The 18378-nt window shown below is 38.6% G+C and overlaps 1 protein-coding gene across 4 annotated transcripts in view; it reads right to left on the bottom strand.

The window, feature by feature from the left end:
• ttc39a (tetratricopeptide repeat domain 39A) overlaps window positions 1–18378 on the bottom strand; it is a 37395-nt gene that overhangs the window by 12530 nt on the left and 6487 nt on the right. For all 4 annotated transcript variants that reach the window (XM_047375910.1, XM_047375911.1, XM_047375912.1 and 1 more), the window contains 10 exons: window positions 13638–13742; window positions 5680–5811; window positions 4178–4218; window positions 3880–3947; window positions 3730–3794; window positions 3512–3611; window positions 3219–3284; window positions 1492–1600; window positions 1317–1384; window positions 1167–1226 (listed from right to left, as the gene is read on the bottom strand). In XM_047375910.1, coding sequence (XP_047231866.1) covers window positions 1167–1226; window positions 1317–1384; window positions 1492–1600; window positions 3219–3284; window positions 3512–3611; window positions 3730–3794; window positions 3880–3947; window positions 4178–4218; window positions 5680–5811; window positions 13638–13742 — 814 coding nt within the window. The remainder of the gene's footprint in view (window positions 1–1166; window positions 1227–1316; window positions 1385–1491; window positions 1601–3218; window positions 3285–3511; window positions 3612–3729; window positions 3795–3879; window positions 3948–4177; window positions 4219–5679; window positions 5812–13637; window positions 13743–18378) is intronic.

Raw genomic sequence — 18378 nt, 5'->3', positions numbered from 1 at the left:
CTGCCGCCTCTTCCCATGGGCCACTTCAGAGTAGAAGAGACTCCAGGCCCTCTTGAGGAGCTGGGCTCCAGAGTCCACGCTGTGCGTGGAGGTGAGCCCGTCTATTTCTAGTCAATATCTCTCGACCTTCTGCCCAAGCTCAGGCTCCTTCCTCCCCAGCAAGGTGACATTCCACGTCCTTAGAGCCAACCTAAGCATCTGGAGATCGGACCGCCGATGTCTTCACCTTCGTCCGCCGCCTGATCCTCTGTGCATCGGTCCCTCATGGTTTCCCTTGCAGGTGGTGGGCCCACTGGGGGATGGCCTCACGTCTCTCGTTAGGGCTTGGCCCAGCCGGGTCCCGCGAGGAGCAACCCGACCCCAGGCCTGGCTCCAGGGCTGTACTGGGTGACATTACGTGCCTCGATAGTGTGGTCCCCATGAAGATGTCTTGAACCGCTCTTTGTCTGACCCATCCCCCAGAGCCTGTTTGCCATGGGAGACCTTACCAGGGGCATTTAAGCCCCAGACAACATAGCCTCTAGGATCATTCGAGGTTAACAACTGGGGAATAAAAATATCTCTTCACCTTTTTAAGCTGAGGGGTTTCTCAGTTGTCAGAAATTGCTGTATGGGCCAAGAAGGCTGCGAAGAATTAGAAATACCTAAGGAAAGACTAAAGTGCTGGAGGCTACCATGAGGCTAAATATCATGCAATATTTTAGAATATAAGCATTAGTTATTGATAAATTTATCCATACTGAAAGAAGGATGGATTTAAATTTTTGAATGAACATCGGTCGAGTAAAGCTGAATATTTTTGGCTGATTTTGCTGCATTTTGTTTTTGTTGAAGCCAGATTCGCTGAGGAGGCACGTGTTTCCCTTGATTTCCAATACAGATCCATACACATGTTGCATTAAAATTTAAACATTGTTTTAACTTTGTTGTCCATGTTGATTTCATAATTCATCCTTATTTTTGACCTTTCCCATAACGTGTGAAAGCTGGTCTGTCTAGGAATATTTATGATGTAAACGATCAGTATAGAAACAGAGGGGTTTTCTTGTACGTTTACCATATATCTACTGCATACAAAGCAGTTAATTTAGTGGCCTTAGGACGAGCATTTTAAGGCCAATGAGTGATGTGGCACTGATATATCGCCATGAAGTGAGGGTACTTACAGCATCCAGGTTGCCTTTAATCTCCTCTATCCGACCAGCAAAGAACAAAAAGATGGATCCCTGCAGAAAAGCCAAATAACATATGCTTTGGCACAAAAACGTCAAGCCATAATGATATAAGTATGAATAAAAACTATGATTATAGCAAACCTTGGGGTATTTCTTCAGATATGGTTGCAAAAGTCTCTCTGCATCCTTAACATCTCCCTCCCCAGTTCCTGTGAAAGACATTCAAAAGGGTTCATTATCAGTCTCTTTTGCAGCTATGTGTGCATGTGCGTGTGTGTGTGTGTGTGTGTGTGTGTGCGCGCATGTCATTGCTTACCCAATATGAAACTCATGAATGTGTGATAACACAGCAGGAGCATATTACACAGGAACGACCTGAAGGTGCTTTCTGCAGAAGCCTCCTGAAGCTGCTGAAGACCAAACTCCTGTACAAACACACACAGATGAAACTGAGCCTGAGCCTCTGCTCAATAAAATCAGTAAATAATCAACACACTATTTCAGTTTTTCTATGATGTGAAGGTGGTGTGTAGGATGTAACTTGTTTGGGTTTCAAAGGCGAGAGGGCCTGATAAATAAGTCTTCTGCACTGCTGCCCCCTGTTGTAGGCTTCAAGTCAAAAAGTGAAGAGAATGAAAATCTGCAAAACCTCCCTGCTAGGATTGTTTTTATATTGGTTCTATGAATAAAATTAGAGTGAACAAATTGTACTTGCATTACTCATTATGATCAAAGTTTCAAAGTCAGTTTTAAATCTGAGAACTTTCACTTCACGCTTTCACCAAATCTGTCATGTTCAACACATCATATCAGTAGTTACTTAGTGTTTCACCAGAAATGCTAATTTACCAGTCAGTTAGTAACAATTTCCATTCTATTGTAGATTAACCAGAAGAATGTTAAACAAAGAGAGCAGAAGATTCCCCTTCATTTACAAAACTTAAAACAGATATATTGTGTCAGATCGACATTCAGGCCAAAGGTGAGAAAAAAATCTGAGAAGGTGTTTGATCACTTGAAGAACTTCGGCAGAGTCCAACTATTTCTCTCTCAGGCCAATTTAGAGACTTTAACACATGCTTTTATCACACACAGAATAGATTCATGCAATGTTCTGATTGTTTCTGGTCAGAATCACCAAAAACAGAGCTTGCATCACTGCGATTATGAAGTCTCTGCTTTAACTACCTTAATATGGATAGATTTTAAGGAAATTTTATTGCCTTTAAATTATCAATGGAGTTAGTCCCAAATACTTATTAGATTTAGTTCTATGATACAAGGGTTTTGGATCTTTCAGGTATTCCTGAAAAATAGGATTTATTCTTCTTAAATTAACCTCTTTTTAAGTTAATTATATTTGCAGTTTTGTTATAATGGTCCCACGGTCCAAAAACATAACTGTTCGTTTAACTGCTCTCTCTAAGTGTCTCTAAGTGTGAATGCCCTTAAGTGTGAATAAGTGTGTGCATGGTTTTTTGTCATGTATGTCTCTGTGTTGCCCTGCGATGGATTGGCGACCCTGCCTCTTACCCGTAGACTGCTGGTTATAGGCACCAGCTTCCCCATGACCAACTATGGAATAAGCAGTAGAAGATGAATGAATAAATGAATAAATTAACATTTTATTCGAACCTGCAACCCACCGGTTACAGGACGAACCCACCCCAACGCCACTGTCGCCCCCAAAGTGCAGCCTTTAGATTACTTTGAATTATTTAAGTTTTTTTCTTATTAATTGTGATCTTACTGTTGCTACTCATTTGTATTTTAGTAGCTATGCTCTCCAGGACTTTTATGTCCACCTCTGGTGATTTCTGTTCATCATCAACAAAAATTGCATTTCCTCAGTCGTTCAAACCAACATCGCCTGTTTACCACACATTTCCGTACATTTTATGTTTAGCCTTGGTTATCTTGCTTTGCTTCCTTTTGTTGTAGTTTGCTTGCTTCTAAATGATGTAAAGCCCTTTGTGTTGCCCTTGTTGGGTATAAAAAACACTTCATCAATAAAGACCAACTCAGTGGTTGAGTTTGACTCACCTTATTACCGGAGAATCCTACAAACTCCAGCAGCTTAAGTGTCCGTGTGGGCAGCATGGAAATCATCTACAGGAGTCAGAGAAGAACATGAAAAGTTACGGGAAGATTTGTCAGTAGCAACTGATCTAGCATTTCCAAACTAATACATGAATGTGGTCAGATGTCAGACCATACTGACTCTTCAAGAAGTACTTTTGTTTTGCTCCTGCTTTTAAGCATTTACAAACATGTAAATATGCGTTTTAAACATTAGATCAGGCTTCTAAAACATGGCATTCCCTTTTTGCACTTACTAGATTGAAGGCTCCAACTCCCAGTTTAACGCCGCCCTCAAAATGACCGTGATTGTCGCCGTGAGTGTATCCAGAAGACTTCAGGATGGTGTGGAGCTCTCTGAGAGGAGACAAATAGATTGTCAGAACTAATGCAAAATACCAAATGTTCCCAAAAAGTGTTGAACAAGATATTTAAAAAGAGGTTAATAAAGAAGCAGGAAAATGTCTGAGCTCACTTGTATGTCTGGTAGCTGTTCCTCACTTTAATGCCTCCTTTGATGAAGTTAATCATGTTTTCATCCTGGGCAGAAAGGGAGCAGGAAGATTGTATACAGACAGATTCAGCTGCACACTATGCTGTATGTGGATGATGTGTGAAGGCTGACCTGAAGGAAGGTGAGTGCTGCCCTCTGCAGGAGACATTCAGCATAGCAAACCTCGGCATGGAGTTCCTCTGAGGTGAACATGATTACACCACAAATTACCTTCAACAATACAGCTTGACAGGCTGGCTGTGCACATGGGCAGCAGCAGAATATACATGTTATTTTAACCCCAACGGCACACACAGGGTTCCAACCAACACACTTCTCTCAGCTTAGACTGACACATCATTCAAGAGCAAAAAACATGCAAACCACTGACATCTGACGAACTGTGGTGACATATTTAACTCTTTCTGACCTTCGGTGAAGGTTTTTGAGAAGCTTGACTTTCTTCTGTTTCTAAAAGGGAAAGCAGACAAAAAATATCTTTTTAAAACATTGACTAGTTACTCTTGATTTACAGCAAAAGTATTCTCACTTCTTTTTCATATTTGTTTCCGTAAGAACAAATATGACAGACCACAAAATGGGACACATTTGTGAAATTCTTAAACAATTGATGTGCATTTACACTCAGCCTCCCTGAGGCACTACTTTGCAGAAACTTATGTTCTAGAAATTACAGCTGCAAGTCTTTTGGGGTATCTGTTTTGCACATCAGGGATTTCTGTGGATTCTTCTTTGAAAATACATAAAGCTTATTAAGACCAAGTTGAGAATATTTGTGAACATCGGTTTTTAAGTTTTGCCACAGATTCTCAAACAGATTTGGGTCTGAACTTTTACTGGGCCAATCCAAACATGGATAAGCTTTGATCTGAACCATGTCATTGCAGCTCTGGTTGTGTGTTTAGAGTTGTCCTCCTGGTAAAAAGTGAACCTCTATCCCAGGCTAAAGTCTTTTGCATCCTCCAACAGGTTCTCCTACAGGATCACCCTGTTTTTAGCTCCATCCATCATCTCATAAACTCTGACCATCGTGCCGGTCCCTGCTGAATAAAATCCTTCCCATGGGATGTTGCTGCCACCGCCATGTTTTTATATGGGAATGGTGTGTTCGGGGTGATGTGAAGTGATAATTTTGAGCAGTGTGAACAATGTAGGCCAGAAAGTTACATTACCAGATCCCCTCCCAGATGTTTACTCTTCTTTTTAATCCAATTTGTGAAGCACACAACAAATAGGCCTATCAACAGGTAAATTTTATTTTGGTGTCTGAGAAAATCTAGATAAGTATGAATGCATGCCACACTTTTCAGATTATTTCCCTGTCTGAAATCTGTGTCGTTTTGCTTCTGATGCACAACAGTATATTGATCACATACAATCCAAATAAAAACATTGAGATTTATGGCGGTAATGTGACAAAAAAGTGTAAAAGTTCAGAGCCATGAATTCTGCGGCAAGGCAATGCAGGGTCAGTGGTGAAACACAATCTTTCATTTAGTTGTCATATATTAAATGCTTCAGCAGTGCTAACAATTTCCATAAAGAAAACTGTAAGTCTGATTTGTGTGAAAGACATGCCGGATTCTAACAGGGGCTTTAAAACCAACTTTAACACGTGTCTGTAACATTTTTGTGCTAATGAGTTGGGATTATCTCAGCTTGTTTATTGGCTTTTGTATGACGTTAATCCCAATATTCAGTGCTCATAGGGCTCATTGTGTGTCAAAATGTCTGCATCAGCAACTTAATATAACTTTCATCCAACTAAAACTTCAGACAAGCTGTTGTGTTCGAGACAATATTCACTTCGATTGCTGACTAAAGTAGAGAGGAACTACACTCTGCACTTTTCTTTATTTATTACAGGCAAAACAGTTGTATATCACTTTCAAACTGTGGGGGAAGTCTCACCGCTGACAGAGAGCCTGCGCCTCCTTCATAGTACTGCCCGCAGTCAGAATATGTTGGGGGTCAAAGGTCATCATTGCCTTCATTTCTAAAATAGTAGCGTAGGTCAGAGCATGGTACATGCTGTCTTTGGATCTGTCAAAACAAAGCAAGGCAGATGTTGTAAAGGATCTCATTTCAGAAACAATACATGGAGAAAGAAACATGACGAGGGAGAAAACCTGACAGAGAGGTCTGTTTCTAAGTCATCATCTTTTGTTCAATGAGGACTGACCCAATAGGGTTTTAATAATGGCATTAGCTACATTTTTTATGTGAATCTTCTTGTTGGACTGGCTCAAATTCTGGTTGATCCAATTTTAAAACAAAATCAAGACTAATTACCACATTAATATACATAAAATGAATGACAGAACACTGCAGAGCTTTTCCCCTGTCACCATGCTTGGCGGTTGTCAATGGTCCAGATAGCTGAATGTTATCCAGAGTAAGGCCTGCTTACATGTAAAAAACATGGTTTGGTTTTGTTTGTTTTGTTGGCAGAGGCGGGCAGCCAGGAATGCAGTCGGTTTGCTCTGATTACACTTCACTGCTCTTCACCTCACTGAGTCATGTGACCTGCCCGTGTTATCCGTCTGCCCCAATCGGACCTAGGCTAACGTTTGCATGAACAGATTTCACAGCTCCCAGAAAATTTGCACGAAGCAGAACTTGCAACATCAAAATAGTCGTAAAGAACTTGAGTTTTGTTTGTAAATGTTGTGAACTAGAAAAAGCTGCATCTTTGTCCTCTTCCGCATACTTCTAGACACTTGTTGCATAAAATGCAAATTATGTACAATGTCCTTAGTAAATTAGTGATCAGAAATGGCAAAGCTTAAATATTAGACTTGTTTAGAACTGCTTTATAAATGGTTCTAACTATGTATATAAACCTGAATGACAACCAGGAAGTGAGAACAGCAGGCAGTCAGACATTACTGGGCCACAGGTTCAACCACTGGGATTTCCTTTACATTTCCATTTTCTCTGGGTAACTTAAGCATGACAGCAACCGAAACTCAGACTGTGAAACCTCTGAGCTGGAGACAAACTTAGTGGTCTGAGAAAGCTGGTTTTAAAACAGGGACACGTTTATTTTTACCACAATTGTACGTGATGCAAGGGAGGAGCTGTAACATAATCTCTCTAAAACACTTAACTCCAGGCACGCCTTGGACTCAGCTATGCACATGTCAACTCGAATAAGGAAGTGCAGAAACAGCCAGAGCATCACTACACGCAGTACAGTTCATTCCTGACAAAATGGACTGAATTAGAACGCAAACATGTGTGAAATCAGTCCCAATTTTTCCATCAGTAGCAAAGTGAGCTTTTAAAAATCTGTAGCAGATTCACTTCCTTCTAACTTGCTATCTGACCAAAGCAGGTCATATGAAGCAACAAAATGTGATGTCATGGCATTTAGATTACTGTCTTTTACAACATTTATAAATAAAGCAGGATGGAATCGTTTTACTTTAAAGACTGTGTTGAACAAGGACCTCACAAATATAGCTAAACTGGCTGTTGCATCACATTGGGTTCAAAGTCAAGAAAACAACCAAAACAACTGAATATTTGCAAACAAAACAAATTATAAAGCAGAAAGTAAAATTAAAACTTAAATTTGTAAAAATTGGTCTGATCTCCCAAATATTGGATTGGGGTCTAAATTAAGTTATTTTAAAAAATGGGTATTGGCTTTCATCACCAAACCCAACTCCTGTCCTGTTTCTTGTCTACTGTGTGATTTTATTTAAGCAGCACCCACAGTGAGGAATGGTGCCGCATTTTGCATTTACAATATTCAAAAATCATATATTCCTTTTGTGTGCATGGCTTGGAAAACTGTATTACAGGCTGTACACATTACTTCGTTGATCTGATTGATTGTCCCTCTCAATATAAATATTTTTTTTTCACCCAGTGTAGTTCATAGGAAAAGAGAGACTGTACTGAGTGCTGTACCTCCGTGTTTGTCTGGGTCATGTTACCTTTTCTGCACATTGTTCTCAGACTGCTGCCTGTGTGCGCAAGAGAAAGCAGCTGAAACACTATTTATTACATTTTATGATGTTCTAAACTTTTTTCTGTAGGTTTTAACTGTACAGGATTGACTGGAACTACACTGAAATATGTTACGGTTCGAATTATCAACAAGTCATACCAAATGAAAAGTGTAGCCTAGCAAACTGCTCTGCAAGAAAACATCAGCATCAAGAGCAAGATGTTAGTTTACTGAAGACTGAGGCTTTATGTGAGTCAGATATATCTTTAGCAGCAAATTATACATTTATGAATTTCAGGCAATGTGTTGGTTGCACGTTAGTATCTGTTTTTATCCAAGCAAACCCATTTGGGACTTTATTTCTGTTACTGTCAGTAAAAACGGACACTGCAGCACTGTACCTTTAACTCCACACTTGCACACCATCCTGCAACTCAATGTTTAAGAATATTCAGGGCAATTCCTATGTTTTTGTACCATTTCCCCTGTCTGTGCAAAGCAGCAATCTATTCTCTAAACTTTATGGGCAATTCTTTTGACTTAGCCATATTTCCTAAGAAGCAATGAGATCATTCCAGGTACTGGAGTTGTTCTATCTCTAGCACATCTAATAAAACAAACGAAGCACGTGATCGGTGATCATGTGCTCGTGAGACCAGACCTAAATTGCTAATGCATGCTTTCAAAAGTTTTGACACTGCAGTAGTTGTTAAAAGTAGGTTTTAATTTGCATAAAATCCTCATAATATCAGTGTTATTGAACAATTTAAATCTAATTTGCTGTGAGGATTGGATAATTCCACATGCAGATGCAGTTGTAGGTAGGTAATATTTTTAATATTATTTGTTTCATAAAAATAACTTGGGTAAATTTTAACCAAACCCCTGTACTTCCCATCACATTGTAATGATGTGACCTTTCTCCCTCTCAGCTGACTGCATCCCTTGTTGGGCTGCTCTCTATAAACATACTAAATTAGCTTCAGTTAAACTTAATTAACCCCTAACTCTTTGCCTCAGTGCAGTCCTTGACAATCAGTTTAAGGTCTAATAACTTTGATTGTTCCCATCACATGGACGGACACCATCCCATCATGGCTGTAACTCCACTTCCTCTCTTTCATAATAAGTAACCTAAAAAAGTACAATAAAACCCCTACAGTATAGAAAATTACTTGCTTTCATGTAACCCAGCAATCTAATTCGAGGAGACTGACTTTCACAAGTTAGATTTTATTCGGTATTTGCAATGATATCAATAAGCCAGCTTTTATCTCCAAGGCGGAATAATTGCAGCGTAAAAGTTAGCAACACCTCACCTCCCCCCCTCGATATAGGAGAAAAATCCTGGTATTATCATTCTAATGTTTCTCATTAGAGCAGGAAATCAACATCAGAAACTACGCACTGAGCTGCAAGAAGTAACATGGCACAGCAGGGTTCCTTGTTTTAAACAGATAAGTCTGAGTTTTTTCTTCTCCACACAACACAGAAGATGCAAAAACTAATGAAAGAATAGATGTAGAGTAGTATTAATTTCCCGTAAAGAGCTTTATCTCACAACTATAAAGAGTTCTCGCATCCACACTGATCACCAAAAAAATAGGTCAACAAAGCAAGACACTGAACATACAGTTATAACGAGATATTTACATAAACTGTATAACAAGGATGGCTGCACGGTGGCACAGTTGGTAGCACTGTTGCCTTGCAGTAAGAAGGTCCTGGGTTCGATTCCCGGCCTGGGGTCTTTCTGCATGGAGTTTGCATGTTCTCCCCGTGCATGCGTGGGTTCTCACCGGGTACTCCGGCTTCCTCCCACAGTCCAAAGACATGTCTGTTAGGTTAATTGGTTACTCTAAATTGACCTTAGTTGTATGAATGAGTGTGTGCATGGTTGTTTGTGTGTTGCCCTGCGATGGACTGGCGACCTGTCCAGGGTGTACCCTGCCTCTCGCCCATAGACTGCTGGAGATAGGCATCAGCTCCCCCATGACCCACTATTGAATAAGTGGTAGAAAATGACTGACAAGATATCTTATTGTTTTTCTTACTTTCTGACATTATATTGGGATAAACTTTCCTCTTTTAGGTCAGTTTGTATTACTAAAATTATTTCTATTTGCTAAACGATAGAATAATGAAAGCGAGATTTATCTTTAGAGAATTTTCTTTAAATTCAGAGGTTTACATACATTTCCTTAATATTTGGTAGAATTGCCTTATAATCAGTATGATTTGGGCCAAATACAGTATTTTGTGTATCCTTCCACAAGTTTCTCCCAGCAGTTTGCAGGAATTTTGATCTATTCCTCCTGGCAGAACTGGTGTTACTGAGTCAGGTTTTCAATCATTTTCTGCTCTGGTCACAAGTGTTCTGTGGGTTTTGTGATGGCCACTACAAAACATTGACTTTTCTGTCTTTAAGCCACTTTGTAACTACTTTGGCAGTATGCTTAAAGTCATGGTCCATTTGGAAGACCCATTTGTGTCCAATCTCTAACTACTTGGCTAATGTCCTGAGATGTTGCTTAAATATTTGCTTATAATGCAATTTCCTGATGATACCATCTAAATTTGTTATATGCAGCACTTCCACCCGCAGCAACACATCCCTACAACTTAATGCTCCTACCTACGTACATCACAAATGGCATAGTTTTCTGAGGCTTGAAAGTTCCCCCTTTTATCTTTAAAATGTAAAGATGGTCATTATGATCAGATTCCTCATTATCTTTGTCACTGGGCACATTTGTAAACTATACTCTGGCTTTTTGAGATTTGTGAGTCGTGGCTTCTTCTGCTCTGAGTGGCCTTTCAGCTCATGTCGATACAGGACCTGTTTTACAGTGAATAATGACCACCTCATACCAGCTTCAGCCAGCATCTTCACAAGGACCTTTGCTTTTGTTATGGGGTCTACGAGGACATTTCATCTCTGGAACCCCATCACTGTCTTCTATCTAATCTGGCATTCAGGAAAACATTTGGTAATCCTAGCTGATCTAAAACAGGATTCTTTTAAACTTAATCTTAGACAGTGAGAAAAAAACTATCTTTAAATTTGTTTCTGTGCAAAAATAAATTATATCAATAAAATAACTGTTGACTCATTATAAAACACGCATGAAAAACTTTATCTGTTAATCTCACCTGAGTACAAAACTACCAACACAAAGAACCAGGTGACCGAAAGCTCTTCTAACTCCAAGTTAGGACTGAAAAGAAAAACTGGGGTAAGGAGTGACCGATGGCCCTCGAAAGCTTCTATTGGGAGGGAAATATTAGTTACAGTGTGATAAAGGTTCTGAAAATAACCCACAGAATAAAAAACAAACAATAGAGTAACTTGATAACAGTGATGGAGTACAAAACATGAGGCTGGGTGGGACTCTTCCCTGTCCTTGTGAATTTCTCAACGCAACTCAAAGAAAGAAATCTCGGAGGACCTGCAGCAAGCCCTGCTGTGTGGACACTGTTTCTGAGCCATCACTGGGCTTTAAAGGCCCATTTGTGTTTTACAAAGTCACACATTCTTCCAACACTTGCTGAAAATATCACAAAAACGTATAAAATTATTAGTTTCTTCCTTTTTATTTAAATCAGAGGAGATCCACATTTCTAATGGAAAATATTTTGGTTATAACCTAGGAAAATATTGTTGCCGTGACGTGTTTGTATCATTCATTTAAAAAAATTAAAGCAGAAATGCTGGCGACATTACAGCATGTTGTCGCTGTGCAACAACTGCTGCATCACCGTTACTTGATCCCTAAATTTGTAACCCGACCTCTACTTACTAATCTCACTATAAACAAAGGCCTTCAAGATAAGCATAAAAATCTAAAATATATCAAGATATTAAATATCTAGGTAAATTTATATTTGATTTACTCCTGACATTACTTAAAACTCTGCTTGCCAGTTAAATTTGACTGAAAAATGGAAACCAGAAAAATAAAAAACAAATTTCAGTTTTGAGTAAAACTGTAAAAAAAAAGAACTGCTGATATTTCAGTGTTTGATGAATCTTGATCAAAATCATTCACATCTACTACTACTCCTTCAATCCAGTCTGCTCTGATGCGTAATTCTAACTCAAAAGTCAGCACTGAACATTTTTAGCCACCAACTTGTTTTTAATTCTCACTGTGCCAGCTCTGTCGTTTATCTGTGCTTTTCAAACCAAAAACAATTAAATTTAAAAGCTTGCATGCGATGGTGGTTATGATGCGGAATGCAGTTCTGCGATTCCATATAGCCATATGGATGATCATATCTGCATGTCTTCCCCTTCTCTCTACCCCACAGAGGAAGACATGCAGTACAGGCCTCCGGGGTCAGGACTCAAACCCAGGACAGCTGAGTCGAGGACAGAGGCCTCTGAATATGGGTCAAGTGCTTTATCACTACGCCACACCCCATACAAGTAAAACTTAAACAATATTTAATAGGGTTGCATATAGAAAAATATGAAATTGTGACATAATTGTTGAGTTTTTCTATGACAACACTGATTGTGATTACTCTACATTCTCCTCTCTTCTTTCTCTTCTGTCATCACAATGTTATCAATACTTTCTAACTGGCAAAATTGATTGTTTTCCTGCAGAGCCTGAATGCATTGCTACTGAATTATTATGACCAACTAAACATCTAAGGAGTCGCTAGCATTGCGATATGGCACACATTAAAATACCAATGATGAAAGTAATTGGTTATATAATGCATCTCAATTTCTTAAAATGAATAATTAAATGTTATTAAAATGATAAACAAATAAATCCACTGTGTCCTCTCTCAAATTGTAGCTTTTGTTCTCAGCTGGTTTTTGATAGCTACCACTATTTGGAAGCATCCAAAAGAAACGTTCAGTATAGTCAAACACTACAAGACACTAACAGACAGAAGCATATAAGCTTTAGGTGGACTTTCATGAAGAAGAAGGGATATAATTTGCTCCACGATGCTAACCTTTTAGAAATACAAAGCAATTCTCAGTAATTAGGCTATTTGAAACTCTTTATGTAGCAAGTCTTAAGTAAGATGACACACTGAAAGACCAAAAGATGGTCATCTTCACATAAACCCAGAATTAAAAAAATGTTTCTAGCCTGCACTTGTTTTCATCATTCGGACTCTTTGTAGGGAACGTTTATAACAGGGTTACTGAAGAAGACAACAGAAGTAATGACGTAGAGAAAACTGAAAAATTCAAGATGAAAAAACTTCCAGTGTATCTGCCCACAGCTTCTTAATAAAATCCGTATCCATTTAGAAACAATGTAGAAGTCAAAGGTCATATTTTTAAAAGTGAAAATAACTTTTGTGTTCATGATGGTCTTTTAACTTAATACCTCCAATGTCGGAGAACCTTCAGCTGCTTTTTAAGAGTAAGTAGTGTCTAGACACCTTTTAAGCTTCAAAGTACATTACGGTTGAATGTCATCAGCATAAAGATGATAACAGACATTCCTCAAAATCTGACCTACAGAATGTACATAGAATAAGAAGAGAACAGAGCTCAGAACAGAGCCCTGAGGAAACCCACAAGACAGAACTGCCATTCTCAGTAAAACTCAGAGGATGTACATAAAGCAAGAAGAGAACAGATTTTTACAACATAACCATTTAAAAAACATAACGAGCAATCCCAATTGAGTAACTTAATTGATTCAGATTCATGGATAAACAGCTTCAAAAGCAGAGGAAAGGTCCAATATAACCAATAAAATCACAAAACTTGCCCAGTCTGCTGAAGTTGCCTTTCAGTGTCAAGTAGTCTGCATATGTGCTCCCAACTGTTCAAAGTGTTGCTTTGTTATCACAGAATATTAAACAGAAAATCATATATCACATGTTTACCAATGAAAGCTAAAAGCCTGGTGTGTACAGAAGGCTGTGGTGTTACCTGCTCAAGAGGCGGGCCTGCGCCTCCTCAAACTCATTTCTGAGGAACAGATCGAGGGCAGCCATGCAGTCCTCCAGAGCCAAAGACAGGTCGGACCGAGAGCACCTGCAGAACCAAAAACATCCAGATTGAACAGTCCTTTTAACAAAAGTTTTACAATATGTTTTGGCTGATATAAACCAGAAGAACTATTTAGTTTAAACTGAGTAAATTTCCTATGTAAATCCTACAACATATCAAACATATTAATCTCAATAAAACAAGGTGATTTAAAATCTGCCTCTTATTGGACAAAACAGCAAACATTAGACATATATGCTCCTTTTTAATAAGCCTTTGTTTTCTGCATTCTCCCTCAAATCATACTGTCACTGCTGATCAATATGTTTCTTCCTGTTGTAGTATATGCACAAAACTAGTACTGTACTTTAGACAAAAAACATGGAACAGGGAACAGAGTCAGCATGAGTCAGATAGATGAACTGACTCAAGTAGAGTGTTGTTAACTGTGTCTCTGCATTATACTGCAAATTACAGAGGAAATCAGCAACCACTTTTTTTTTAAGCAAGACTTAAGATTCAGTTTCAAACACGATCCTAGTCTGCTACATACAGAGAAAGGTAACCTTATCATCACTTTTTGTAATAGCTAGTAGATGACCCTCATGTGACTCAATTTTCTTCTAATGAGCAGTTATAACCAACAATTGTAGAAATTAAACCATATTTTCTTATGCTGAGCAGCAGCATTACAATTGGTTAGGCCCTTTTCAAACCAGACTAAGAATGCATTGTGGTTGGCAGAATCTTTAAAAGCATTTCAACATGGCTGAAACTTATTAAATTTGGAAAACATTATTTCAGTGTGAATAAAGCATGACACTACTTTCCTCTGTACTCAGCACATAGCTTTTCCACCTGCAGCTTTCTTGATCATCTTATAACAGTACTACTTCCCAGAGTGTTATTTCTGCATTAAAACCCTTCCTATAGTCTGTGAAATGTCCATATATATGGCAGGCTTCTGTACCCCCACCATCAGTTTCCACCCCACTGTGGAGGAAGAAACATCAGCAGTATTTTTATCTGCTTATCAGCAGCATGAGAGGATGTAGGTAAGGGAAGTTTATGTATCAAACACAGTGCACTGTCAAGGCTGTACAGCCCACATTTTCTAAAACATTGTAAAAATATCTTTAAGTCCATCAGCTACTGCTGATGGACTTTATCGTGGACTATATCATTCTTTGCAGGGGGCCTGAGCATGGAGTGGGCATTTTTCTTTTATTTTTTCATGTAGTGTGGATAGTTTGTTTCAGCTGCTTGGTGGGATGCTTTTTGTAGCAGCTAGAGGAGTGGCAGGCCCCAGTGCTCGTAGCAGTTGCAGTGACAAAAGCATTATAATAAATTAGGCTACTTGGAATGCCAACAGGTCTGGTGAGGGTCTGAAGAGGTTGCAGTCTTGGAATGTGACCAGCATGACCAGTCCACCCAGGTGCATGAATGACAAACCTCAAAATCAAGTCACTGCTGCAACCAGGCTCCTCCATGCAGCACCAAGATATGGTGCTAAAACGATAAAGAACCAGCATGATCGCACAGAGGAAGCCTCTGCAAGCTCAAAACAGTTTTGCATGCCATAGGATTGCACTGTATATTTAATGCACCTCAGAGACTTCTCAAAGGCCCTGCAAAGACCACCTGTGTTTTAATTGATTTTTAATGACATGGAGCAGTCTTAGTCAGGGGGAAGGCAGCCTTCAGTAAGTTGTTAAATCCACACAAAGACTCCCAGTTGGAATAACAAACATTAAACAATAGAATATAAGAGCAGAGGTTTGGCAAATAATGTGGCCAACAGTGGTGACTAGTAAACTTTTACATTCCTGTCTGTTAGATGCACAGAGGAACAATAAAGTCATGTTATAAAGCCACACAGCTTCACCATGATGGAGGAGCACATACAGCTCTCTGCTAATGACATGCGGGTGACTGCCACCTTCACTGTATGACCACCAACAACCAACAAGATCAGTTTTCTGATAACAAAACACACACACAGACCCGCTCTGAGGTAAACACTCACACACACGATCGGTGTGTTTTTCTTTTTTTTCATATTTATGTTACCAAGTGTGGTAGAGGCAACAAAGCTGACGTCATAGATTGTGGTGATGAAGCATTAAAGGATTCTGTTTTAAGTAATCATTTTAATGAAACTAAGTGTTTTCTACAGGATAAATAACTCAACCACTAATAGTGCAGAAAACAAAACAAGCATGAATGCATGTCACATGTCCTCCCACATGTGACCACTGACTTCATTGAGCTAATCCAATCTGCATTTCTCTTCATTTTTCCTCTGTGCAGCGTACACATTTGACTTTTTTCCTGATCTTAAATAAATCTTAGCACCGAATACTTACAATTCTGGTAAAATATACTATTTTGGTCTGATCTGCAGGCATAGATAAACCGAGCCTACTGTGACTCCTGCAAGTAAGTTTTACTTTGCTTAACATTACATGCATTTATTAGCATTTAGTTTCTCTGATTTAGATGAGTGACTTGCAAAATGTGATTATGGAAGCCAATAACCGCTAATGTCTGACAACCTAACCTGTTATGGTTCTGGCTTTCAGAGTAACCAGGTAATGGGTGTAATACATGTTGAGGCTTTGACCTCCCGTCTTGTTCGCTGATCACTGTTTATATACAAAAAACAAGATAAACAATAAATAATCAGCAGCTGATAACTGAGGGTCCTCACATGCCATTTATGTGTATAAGCTAATGGGATTGTTAGATACAAGCAGGAGTGCAAACAGAAACTAGGCCTGTCCACAACAATCAAACTTTCCATATTCAAATTCCTTGTATATGTGCATATTGATAACCAAATCTTATTTACAGCTTCCAAGGAGGTAAAAGTACACTCCTTTTAAACAGCTTTGAAACATGGTTTGATTGCCATAAACCCACCAAAACACACTGCAGTACTTTTGCTTTCTGATTTATCAGGAACACCTACAGTAAAGCTACAGCATGCTGTAGCTCTTAGAATGACCAGGACTTTCACCTGTTTGTGATCTTTTCATAAAATACAAATATCAACATAATGTTCTATTCTGTTTGCTATAAGCCTGCACATCTCCTTGTCAAAACTCCCCGTATTCACAGCAGTCCACAATTTCAAACCCTGTGACGATATAAAGAACCCGGACACAGTCTGCATTTAAATGTGTCACATTAAAACTCCTTTATATCATTTCCTTGCAACAGACTATGATATGATGATTACAAAAAATCCTGGTTCAAAACAACAAAGCTGTCTTATGATGATTTTGTTCAAGAACGTTACTTTGTTCTTCAAGTTCTTGCATCTTGATGTGTCCCATGAAAAATTACATATGAAGAAAAAGTCAGCTATTACAACACCAAAACTGCAAAAGTAGAAAATTACAAAAGTGACCAGTGTCCTCAGCTAAATAGAACAGGAACAAGAAAACACACTGTAAAACCACAACAATATAAACCTTAAAAGAACTGGCTAAAATATCATTTATTTCACATTGAAACCTCACACTTCAGTCCAGTTAATTTGAACTCAACTAAACTGAACTTGATGCGGTCCAATTCAATGCAATATCATTAAATTGTCCAATCCAATCCAAATGGATACAATTCAGACCAATCCAGTCAAGTCTAGACCAGTTCACGTTTTGTGAATTCAACTGAATTTAATCCAATCCAGTTCAGTCCAGTCCAATTCGACTGAATTTGTCTTTGTTAAATTCCACGCCACTAAATCCAGTCCAGTCCAATGTTAATCCAGTCAGGTCCAATTCAGTAAAATTATCTTCAATTCAGTCCAATTTAATGCGTTATTAATCCCAAAAGAGTGAGATTTTGCAATAATTCATTATCTATATTTTTAAGCCATTCTTCTGCTCTTCAGGAATCATTCTTCAAGTTTAGTCACTTTTACCACCACATGCTACCATTAAATAAAAAGCTAATTTAATTATTGAAACAACCTTGAGTTCAAACTATGAATAAAATTCAGCGTCAGTTGAGTAAAATTTTAAATCTAATATCTGTTTAATTTAAACAAAGTGGTTGTTTTTGTTTGCAGTGTTTTAATTATTTAAGTGTATATAGTGGTGACTGAATGGGTCACCACAGATGATTAATAAACTTAATAATTGCTCTTATTCTAATAGTTTAGATTACTCCTTGTCAGCAAACCAGCAAGTCACTGTGTCATCTAAATTACAACCAGTGCAGTTTAACTGGAAACCAATATATTTAGTACTGCCTTATTGGAAAACTTGTTTCTTGCACTTTCAGGCCTAAGGCTACAGCAAATGAAGAATTGCCGTGGAGTATGTGACCAAGACCTTTAAAACAAGGAAAGAGCCGAGGACAGAACCAGCTAAAAAACCAGCAGAACAAAAAGAATGTGTTAGCTTCAGGATGTGCGTACCACACATTGTCCCCATAATTCAATAAAGTTTCAAGTCGGCAATTCTGCTAATTTCCCCAGGGAGCATCTTAAACAATGATTTTCATTATCAGGCAGATGCACACATAAAATCATCACACCATGTTGTCATGCACACCAATTTGCAGTAACACACACAACTACACACGGCCACACAGGAATGACGAAGCATTAGTTTGTCGACTCAGAGCTGCCAATTCCGGCCCTTATCAAACAATTCAGAAGCTTTTTTTTTTA

This window comes from Girardinichthys multiradiatus, chromosome 9 (genome assembly GCF_021462225.1).
Source record: "Girardinichthys multiradiatus isolate DD_20200921_A chromosome 9, DD_fGirMul_XY1, whole genome shotgun sequence".
NCBI lineage: Eukaryota > Metazoa > Chordata > Actinopteri > Cyprinodontiformes > Goodeidae > Girardinichthys > Girardinichthys multiradiatus.
The sequence above is the reverse complement of the archived record's forward strand: the minus strand, read 5'-3'. Positions and strand labels throughout refer to the sequence as shown.